The sequence below is a fragment of the Castanea sativa genome, chromosome 5, assembly GCF_040712315.1.
Source record: "Castanea sativa cultivar Marrone di Chiusa Pesio chromosome 5, ASM4071231v1".
Classification (NCBI taxonomy): Eukaryota; Viridiplantae; Streptophyta; class Magnoliopsida; order Fagales; family Fagaceae; genus Castanea; species Castanea sativa.
The window spans coordinates 79,754,920-79,766,221 of record NC_134017.1 but is presented as its reverse complement, the minus strand read 5'-3'; the positions used below and the strand labels follow the sequence as shown (position 1 = coordinate 79,766,221).

The 11,302-nt window shown below is 32.1% G+C and overlaps 1 protein-coding gene across 1 annotated transcript; it reads right to left on the bottom strand.

Moving 5' to 3' along the window:
* Positions 1–2,341: 2,341 nt before the first annotated feature.
* On the bottom strand, positions 2,342–10,681 carry LOC142635898 (receptor-like protein 14). Its single transcript, XM_075809953.1, has 5 exons — positions 10,197–10,681; positions 6,420–6,575; positions 6,262–6,336; positions 6,018–6,089; positions 2,342–4,596 (listed from the first exon to the last, which is right to left on the bottom strand). The coding sequence occupies exons 1-5, from the start codon at positions 10,663–10,665 to the stop codon at positions 2,438–2,440; spliced, it is 2,931 nt and encodes a 976-aa protein (XP_075666068.1). The 5' UTR covers positions 10,666–10,681; the 3' UTR covers positions 2,342–2,437.
* Between the last annotated feature and the right edge of the window lie 621 nt (positions 10,682–11,302).

The following is an 11,302-nucleotide window of genomic DNA, read 5'->3' as shown; positions in this document are numbered from 1 at the left end:
CCTTAATTTCAACACTCACATGGACTGACTGATGGTTTTAATTTCAACTTGATGGAGACATGCCGTTTTGATTGGTTAAGAAATAAATATTGAGAAGTGAGGAAAGATAAAAATTTGTGGAGTGCACAAATTTTCTATTCTAATATATTTTACTTTACATATAGTGTTCTACTTGGAATATTGATTTGTATGATTTAAAGTTTTTTTCCACGTGCCAAGGCCTTGTAGTTAAATTAACATCGCTTCATGCACTAAATGCTTATAGGTTTAGGAGGAAAGAGTTTGAGCTATAAGTTAGCATCATATTGTAATTATATCTAACAAAAAGGTAATTTTACACACTGACAGAGTTGCTATTTGATTTTAGCAGGAGATAAATTTTTCATAAACATATGTATAACTTTAGGGTGTAAAATTCAAAAATCCTCAAACTTTATGTGTGTAATTTACACTTTTACAAAAAAAAAAAATAATAATAATAATAACAATAATAAGAAATCTGTGCATATTTTACTTTAAATATAACTTTCTATTTAAAAACTTTGTTGTAATTTATAATGCTTTTGTAGTATTAGACTGTTATTGTTTATTCCTAGGAGTGCGGTGACTGTATTAGTGTCCTGTTAGACACGGTTGGTGTTGTTGAATTATTATTATTATTTTTTTGGTTGAGAAACTGAATAAAAATTTCTTACTTACCTTAAAAATGATTTTTAAAAGTTGATAAATGAACTCACGCTTCATACACAAACGGGAAGGGTGACTAAGGGGGAGCACTACGGAATTAGTAGGGGCACATTTCATGTATTTTGCCATTAAGCCGGAATTTCTTGTGATCAAGCAAGAGTTACAAGTAGTTTGAATTAGTTTTCAGCATAGTATATATAAGGGTGTAGACTAAGGGCCCGTTTAGATTTGTCAAATACCTTTTGTATCCAACATATATTTTAAATTTAAAAAGAAAATGGAGTAATTACAAAAATTTACAAGAGATATAATTGGAAATTGAAACTTTTAGACCCTAGAACTACTAGTACCTTTTTTTTTCTTTTTTTCTTTTTTGGCATAGAACTTGCACAAATAAAATTAGATGAGCTTGTGGAAGATGTTATGAATTTGGACATCAACAAAGAATCTATGGATGATAATCGTGGTCATAGTCAGGATTAGTCTACTGTTTGCTCAAATTCTTTCAATATTGATACTTAGCATTTGGCAAGTTCCAAGGATATTATATTTTTGTTAAACTATGTTATTTTATTTTTGTTAAACTTTATTATTTTGAATTTGGGTTGAAGTGTATGCACTTCTTTGGAGTGTAAAAAACTTATTTCTAGATGAATGTTATATTTTTGTTGAACTATATTATTTTGAATGTGGGTTGAAGACTTGAAGTGTATGCACTACTTTTTGGGATGTAAAAAAAATTATTTTTAGATGGATGTTATATTTAATATTATGCAGGTTGAAATGAGTTGTATTACATTTGTGTCAACCCAACACAACTTATTAAGCGTGTCAAATGGGTTGGGTCAGGTCAACCCGCCTTATTAATAGGTCAAGTTAGAGTTGAAGGATGATGACACGATTATTAAATGAGTCGGGTTAGGGTTGAGTTATTTAGTCAAATACCCCTACCTCGACACGACACAAACTCTACACGCTAATCCGAATTGACACCCCTAGAATAGAGTAGTGTAGTGTTGGTTGAAAATAAGTTAATTTTAGACCAAATTTACTGTGCTTTACTCTACTCTTCCTCTCTCCCCTTCAATCCAAACGGACCATAAATGATTCCTACACATAATCTGAAAGACAGCCCGAAGAGTTTTATTAATCTACTAAGAAGATTAGTTAAAGAGGTTCACAAATGCTAAAATGAGCTATCAACCTGTGGAACGTAACAACACGTGAATTGATCAACGACAGTAATGAGCTATCAACCTATTTAGCAAAAAGTTAAAAATGTTGTTCCCAAACTGACCCTTAATTAGCTTAAAAGTACTTAAAAGAACTATGATTGTAATATCTAGTGTGATCATCCGCATCAACAATGCACTAGAACGTATTACGTAGAAATGGCATCGTTCCACAGCCAGTGAGTAGTGACCATTGGTCGCAGTTCAAACAACAAAATGATATCGTGATACATAATGTACACGACATCATTTCACATATACCTGTTAAAGTTCACGATGCATGTGACGACATTTTATAATTGTATTAATGAAGCATAGTTAAACAATGCCTTTTCACTTATAGCTGTTAGACCGTAACAAAATGGTAATAAAATCTGTTTAGGCAATTATGAGTTCTATAGAGAGTAATTTAACAGTGCAATTGATTCTACTTCTTAAGCTCTCAGTCCATCATTCATCAACATAGATATAAAATTCATTACAATAAAAGTTCCCAGATATTGAGGAAGCAACCTTAGCTAATTATACAGATAGGCTGATAACTTACGTAGAGTAATTGAAATAGAAAAATAACAAGAATACAGGCAATCCTCAACCAAATTGTAGCACCGCAGTCGCCAATGAGTGTTGATATAAAGAACAGTAATTACTCCCACGCAAAACATGATGTAAGTTACCAAAAAGCTACTGAAGAACACCGTTTGATCAACTTTGTACCATTTCTCATCACTTACGTCTGAGGAATGCATTGGCGTTGGAGAATCATCTCTCCTGGTGCAATTTTTCTCCAATGGCAGTCCACAAAGAAATGGATTTCCATCATAGCTACTTGCATCAAAAGTTCCGAATTGGGCTTTCATATCCGGGGTCCTACCTGATAAGTTGTTATAAGCAACACTGAACACCTCCAAAAAGGTAAGCTCAATCAATTGTGGAGGAATTTCTCCACTCAATCTATTGTGAGAAAGATCCAAGCTCTCTACTTGAGTCAAGTCTGAGAAAGATTTTGGAATGGAACCTGTTAATTGATTGTGAGAGAAGTTTAGTGCATGAATTCCTTGTAACTGTCCAAGTTCAAGTGGGATTTCACCTGTTAGATTGTTACAAGATAAATCCAAACCTGACATGTAAGTAAGAATGTCATCCTTGTAAGAGCTAAGCCTATATTTGGTAACAAAGTCAATTTCAACATCTAGGTAATACACAGAATCGCCATCGAAGGAACTACCAAATCTAGAAGCCCAATATTGTGCATCAAAAATACCAAAAGACAGTGTGTGTCCAAAACAACGAGGTATTGTCCCGAAAAATAAGTTTCTTGAAAGATCCATTAAAGTTATATTGGTCAGTTGACATAACTGTGTTGAAATATTGCCACTCAATTGATTTCCTCCCAGCAACAAAATTCTTAAGTTGGAAGCTTTACTGATTGCACTGGGAATGCTGCCTGACAATTTATTATCACTGATATCCAATGTCCTAAGCTCCGACATATTGAGAAATGGTTCTGGTATTGATCCTGAAAAGTTGTTCTCTTCCAAATGTAAATGTTTTAACTGAGTGCTTGACCACAAAGGTAAAGATCCATCAAGGAGGTTATGAGAAAGGTCCAATAACACAAATGTAGCTGTTTCACATGGAATTTGACCTTCAAAATTATTATTTTGCATGAGAATACCATTAATAAATGTGAAATTGCATATCCAAGTAGGAATCCTACCCGACATTTTGTTGTTGCTAACATCCAAGATAGACAAGGGAGCAATATTGGCGAAATTGGGTAATTCGTTTGGCATAGCTCCGGAGAATTGATTATGATTTATTTTAAAAATAAATAGGTCAGTTAAGTTAGATATAGGTACCCAATCTAAATGGCCATCAAAATAATTATTGGATAATACCAAGATCGACAGCATGGAGCAACCTACAAATAAGTCCTTTGGTAATTCTCCGGAGAAGTTGTTAAGGAACACGTCGAGTGTGTTCAAGAGACTCATATTACCAAATGAGGATGGGAGAGAACCTGTGAAATAATTATCGGATAACTTTAGGTACCGTATATTTGGTAGGATCTCCCCAATATTTTGTTGAAGCTTTCCATTGAGCTGATTGTTTGACACATCTATCACATAAGTAGAGTTAAGAAAGAGCGGCAAATGAAAATGACCTGAGAAAGAGTTATCATTAAGTTTGAAATGTTCTAGCCTCGTATTGTTTCTAAACAACCAATCAGGAAACGGTCCTTTCAACCCATTGTGTGAAAGATCAAGTTCTCTCAAGCTATGTTGGTGAAAGAGAAATGTCGGAAGTTGATGGGATAGCTTATTCAGAGAACAGTTAGATATCACTAAAGACTCCAACTTAAATAAGGGTACCCAATTTGAATTTTCCATTTCTATCTCGACCTTCTTGTTATCACATCTAAATTGAAATGACTCAAGCTTGGAAAGATTAGCAAATAAGTTGAATGATAAACCCTCAAAAAGGTTATAACTGAGATGAATATACTTAAGGGATGTAAGGTCAACTATCAAAGATGAAATGTTTCCTCGGAACTGATTCCCCTTGAGATCTAATTGTTGAAGAGATGTCAAATTGTATAGGCAAGATGGAAGGGTCCCTTCAAAAGAATTCCAGCTAAGATCTATCTCTTCAAGTTTTTTGAGTCCACATAAACCTGTAGAAAATGACTAAACGTTTGAAAATCTTCAACTTTATTATATCTTATTCATAAGAATACATAGGATCTAGAGTAGAGTTGTTATATTTTAGTTTTTTTTTCAATTTCATGAAAAACTATTGACATCAAGTTTAGATTAAATACATGGTAAGGAGCCATCAAAATAATTTCGGCTCAAATTAAGATAAAGATTTGAAAGAAAATAATACTCCTATGGAAGGAGGAACAATTCCAGTGAAGTGATTGTTACTAAGATCTAAAAGCTCCAACCTACCAAAGCTGCCCAATCTCCATAGAAAAAGAAAATCATTTGTGGTGTGGAAAAATCACAGCTCAAATTATGTGTATGAGAATTACATCTAATATTACTCTTTGTTATATGTATTACACAATTTTATAACATTTAATTAGATTAATATTTTAAAAATCTCACTGAAATATACAATCTTAACACATACACCAAATTTATGCTAGTAGAATTTTATTTTCCTTGTGATCATTAAAGGCATGTTTTATGCATGATTTTATTATTATTTTATATTTCAATATCAATAATTGATGAAATAATTTTTGATTACTTTGTAATTATAATAGGGGAGGGAGGTTTGGAACCCCAGATGTTATAGACATATCAGGAGGTACCAATCGATTGAGCTACAAGGCTCTGGCATAATATTTTTTTTAATTATTGATTATCATTATATATATTTCTAAATTATGAACTATATATATATATATATATATATGTATGTATGTATGTATGTATTAAATAATGTATTCATAGTGTGGATTTATCAAAAAAAAAAACTCATAAAATACAAAATTATTAAGTAGTGCAATTTGAACATGACCATTATATAGACATGCACCCAAAGCTAACTCAACCATAGAATTTAGGAGAGAGAGAGAGAGAGAGAGAGAGAGAGAGAGAGAGAGAGAGAGAGAGAGAGAGAGAGAGAGAGAGAGAGAGAAGAGAAGAAGAAGAAGCAAAGAGAATAAAGAAAAATCCATTAAATTTTTAGAAGAAACAGAACATTATGTATTGCAACGTTAAATAATATATATAATTATATATTGAAAAGCAAGAAGGGGAGGTAGGTTTGGAACCCTAGATTTAAGATATATTAAGAGGTACCAATCGATTGAGCTACAAGGCTCTGACATAATATTATTTTTAATTATTGATGATCTTAATATATATTTCTAAACTATGAACTGTATATATATTAAATAATGTATTCAAAGTGAGGATTTGTTAAAAAAAAAAAAACTCATCAAACACAAAATTATTAAGTAGAGTAATTTGAACATGACCATTATATAGACATGCACCCAAAGCTAATTCAACCACAGAATTTAGAGAAGAGAGAGAGAAGAAGAAGAAGAAGAAGTAAAGAGAATAAAGAAAAAAACATTACATTTTGGCAAGGAACCATTGAAATTATTGCCTCGTAAATTGAGGACCTCCAAGCTTCTTAGACTAGCAAAATCTGTAGCAATATGAATATAACATATTTAGAAGAAACAGAGCATCAGGAATTAATTAATATATTGAGTCATTGACATAAATGCTAAATTTTGATTTTGTTGATGTGGAAGGATGAACTAGTATTAACTAATAATGCTTGTTAAATCAAAATCAAGGTTTCTCTATATCTCTACCTTGAACTGTTTCAGAGCCATTGAGCCGGTTGTTTCTTAAATCCAAAATTTCCAAGTCTTCAAAAACCGAAAGTTCTACAAAAAAAAAAAAAAAAAAAAAGTACTTTGATTGAATATATTACGTAATTAATAAATAATATATTATGGGGAATGCATACCTTTGGTAGGCAGGGATCCTTCCAATGCATTGTAAGAAAGATTCAAACTTTTAAGTGACGTAAGTAACCTCAATGAGTGTATGATACTCCGATTGAAAATGTTACAATCAAGATCTAAACTCTCCAGCTTGTTCAATCTCAATAAACTTTCAGAACCTGTATATGATAAGATTGTAAGAAATAAAAATAATTATATTTTGTATTCAAAATTAAACAAATTTATTCTTGATAGCAATAGAGAACATGGACCACCACCATCTTAAAATATAGCAAGTACAATTGTTATGTCAAAGCACCCCTCATGAATTAATGGAACTAAAAAATCGTTGGATGAATTATAAAAAGAATTAGTAAGATATATGTCTATGTGATCCATCAGTTAATTAATAAAAGAGTACATTTTTTTTCTTAAAAACAAAAAGATAGACCTAAAATTGTTCACAGAAATATCGCTAGTAAAATAGTTGTAATGTCATAGAACTTTCCATGGTTGTGCATTTAACAAAACCATGCAAGGGGTAGAGAGTTGAGACCTTTTATAGTATGAAAATTTAGGTACAAAACCACGATGTTTTGTGCCACATCTTTAATGCGCTAGACTGTGAAAGGGGGAGAAAACATAGTAGGTTCATATGAAAGTAATAAACAATAAATTATAGTTTGTTCATAAGATAGTTGGGGGAAATTGTGTAGTAAAGATTATGAGTTTGTGGCCCTAGAACTACTTGTCCCTACATCACTCATGAGTAAAATAATGCACAGTCATTTAATAAAATTATTTTCTTAAAATTTGGGCATATTTATTGTAATGGTGAAAAATACAACTTATCAACTTAATGAAGGTTGTTACTGTTTGCTATCACAATAAACTTGTTTAGAGATGGGATATCAAATCTGTTTATGATATCCAGTATTCAAGGATGAGAAGGTTATGACATAGACATGGAAGGAAAAACCAAACTCCTATTAATCCACAATTCAAGAATTGGTTCAAAATGAAAATACAAATGTTGGTCCTCGGGTCTAGTGCGAGGATGAAATTACAAATGGATTGGACCTTTTTTTCTCTCTTCTCTCTCTCTATTTTTTTTGTGCCCCCCCCCCCCCCCCCAAAATCTGCGTCTTCCTCTTGCCTTTATATCTAGCTATAATTCATCCGAGTCTTACACCTGGAGGGCTGAGATTGCAGTCCCTAAGTTCCTGTCCCATCCAAAGCATGCTAACTTGATTTGCCATGTTATCTTAGCTGTGTCATCATTGTTCACGGTCATTTCCTCATTAATGCAACCAGAGGAGTGGTTATCATGCATTTAATGCGGAGGAGACGACTTCTGCACTTCTCTTCCTTCCTTCTCCTCGTGTTCCATGCTCGGTCTACTGCCTCTCCCTTTTGGAGTTTTAACTCCATATACCTCACTCAGTTGGTGCTCGTCCCTACGGTCCGAGGTGTGTCCTCAGAATTAGTCTTAACCGATTAATTAAATTGGGATAGGGGTCCTCGTCCCCACCGATTAATTAAACTGGGTTAGGGGTCCTCGTCCCAACATTTATAATATGGTGGAAGCCTTTTTTTTATGAAGGGCTGAAGACTTTTTGTAATGTGGGAACTAAGCCTAAGCCTTGAGCCAATCCTATGATAGTATAACGCTAGTATGGATGATGATATAATGACTTAAGTAGATAATATTCTAAATCAACGATTCAAATGAAAAGTTATTGTATCAAAAGAGGTGTTTTTTTTTTATATATATACAAGATAGAAATTCTACTCTAACTTAATCTAATTGTATATGTGTGTGAAGCTCCCTCCTGAAGACTTGAACCCCGGCTCTTACCCTTCACATCCCACAAGCACTTATACTTGTGGAGTGACCATCGCACCAAAGGTGTGCAGTAGTTACAAGAGGAGGTGAATTTAAAATTAGCATAATTTTGACCACTAAATCCTAGGCACCTATGGTTTGTTATTATTGTTGTTGTTGTTGTTGTTGTTGTTGTTATCTGTATATATTAAGAGGATTCAAAAAGTTAGTTATTGTTTTTTTTCCTGTCAAAAATACCCCTAATTTAATTAACCAACAAATTAAAAAATAGGGTTAAAATAGTAAATTGGCAAAAGAAAGTCAGTTATTACTTTTTTTACTGTAATAAATACCCCTACCTAAAACTTTAAAATGGAGTTAAAATAGTAAATTGACAAAAATAATAAATTCCTACTTCTACGTTGAAATGTATTTCTGCTTCTAATAAACTCCTACTTTTACGTTAATTTAAATTCCTACATCTACTCACTAACTCCCTATAGAATAGGATCACTCTTTTGTTAGTTTTAAAACTCCTTCAATCTACAAAACTCACCCCACATATTCATCACACCTTAAGATTTTTTTTTTTTTTTTTTGTGATTGGAAAAAATAAAATCCCAAATTATAATAAATGCAAAATTATTAATCTTTACCAAAAAAATAGAAGAGCCTTTGAGCACGCGCGTGAGCGCGTGCTCAGAGGCTAGTTTTTATTTTTTTTATTTTTTTATCTTTTTTTATACAAGATAAAATTTCTACTCTAGCCTAATATAATTGTATATGTGTGTGAAACTTCCTCTTGAAGACTTGAACCCCAGCCCTTGCCCCCCACACCACACAAGCACTTATACTTGTGGAGCGTTAATTTCTTTAACACCATTATCTATGAGTAGTTAATTAGAAGGGTCAATTTTGTACTAGAGCCTGTTTTAAATTTTTAACAAACAAACGATATATTTTGATACTAATCAATACCAATATATCCTTTCGAAATTACAATTATATTTTAATAAATTACGAAAACAAATATTAATGTATAATTTTTACTTATATCTCTTCTACCACACCCTAGAAGCACTTATACTTGTGGAGTGTTAATTTCTTTAACACCATTATCTATGAGTAGTTAATTAAAAGGGGTCAATTTTGTACTAGAGCCTATTTTAAATTTTTAACAAACAAACGATATATTTTGATACTAATCAATACCAATATATCCTTTCGAAATTACAATTATATTTTAATAAATTACGAAAACAAATATTAATGTATAATTTTTACTTATATCTCTTCTACCACACCCTAGAAGCACTTATACTTGTGGAGTGTTAATTTCTTTAACACCATTATCTATGAGTAGTTAATTAAAAGGGGTCAATTTTGTACTAGAGCCTATTTTAAATTTTTAACAAACAAACGATATATTTTGATACTAATCAATACCAATATATCCTTTCGAAATTACAATTATATTTTAATAAATTACAAAAACAAATATTAATGTATAATTTTTACTTATATCTCTTCTACCATACCAATATATATTTTAGCTAAAAAATATACTAACTAATACCCGTACAATGGAAAATTTGAAATGACTTTTAGCATTCAGCAATAATAATAATAATAATAATAATAATAATAATAATAATAATCCATTAATCTTTAATTATAAGGATTTTTTTTTTTTTTTTTCATTTCTCTCTTACCTCCACACGTTATAAGTAAATAACAAGATAAAGAGGCCGTATTAACAGAGGCCAACGAACGGAAGAAAAAGAAGAAGAGGAGAGACCGCTGTAAGAGAGTGGAGGTGAATCCTGAAATTTGGGAGAAAAATTACAGTTTTCTGAGTGTTTTTTTTTTTTTCTTCGGTATCGATCTATTTGTTGGCCGAAACTGATATTAACATAGGATAAATTACAGTCATTACAGATAATTAGAAACAGAGAGATGATATATATTAACATACCTTTATGCTCAATCCAACCACCAATTGCATTAAGAGATAAATCAAGACTTCTTAACTCCTTGAAACTCTCAAATAAAGAAACGTTTAGAAACCAGACCATATCTTTGAAATCGGAAGAGTAATAGGGATAATAGATATAATCAGTATTGAATTCCAAGATATTGTGGAGAGAGAGATGGGTCACGTGACCCGTGGTGGAGTTGCAGGTGACTCTCTCCCACTCACAACACTCACTCTTGTGGTCATCCACCCATGAAGGGAGAATATGACCTCCGGAGAGGTGATAGACCCCTGAAGGGAGATAATATTTGATGCTCTCTTGGAAGGTCTCATTGGGGGTGGACCTCACAAACTCCTCCTTGATTTCTAACAGACCCATCCTCTCTTCTTCAAAGCAACCTCTATGCCCATGAAGATGAACTAGAACTATCAAACCCCACAATAACCACTTCACCAAGGACCGTCCCATTGTGAATATGTAGTAATACTCTTAATTTTTTTTGCTACACTAATTTATATATTAGTTAGAAGAATCAAGTCAAGTCAATGGCTGTGGAAAAAAGGAGAGCGAAGATTCATTATGGGTTTGGCTAGTAAAGCTGGGCGGTGGCATTTTAGTCCAAGTATTCATATAGCATTTTTGTCTTTATGCTGAGTTTTACTATATATGCTTATTGCTTAAGGATTATTCACAGGCATGTTTTGGAGCATTTTAATCTCTTCTTTTCTTTTTTCAATTGTCACTAGCTTTGAAGTTTAACTGAAACCTCTTGGTATTTTTAAAAAACACATTTAGTGCTTAAAATTTAAATCCACTCTCCTCCACGTATTGAATTATAAATTAAAAAAAATTATACTTGTAAAATATATATAATTACTTTTAAACTAATATGTCTTGTCTACTCTAAAAAATAATATTGAACAACCTGACTAAGGATCTCAGCAATTTGGGCTCAACAAAAATAATCTTGACCCCCCTAAACATATTCCGTAAATTCTTAAACAAAAACTAGAAATAAAAAGTAAAAACCCAAATAACAATAATAAAAATTAGCCCAAACAACAAGATTAGCCCAAACATACACACATGAATAAAATTTTTTCAG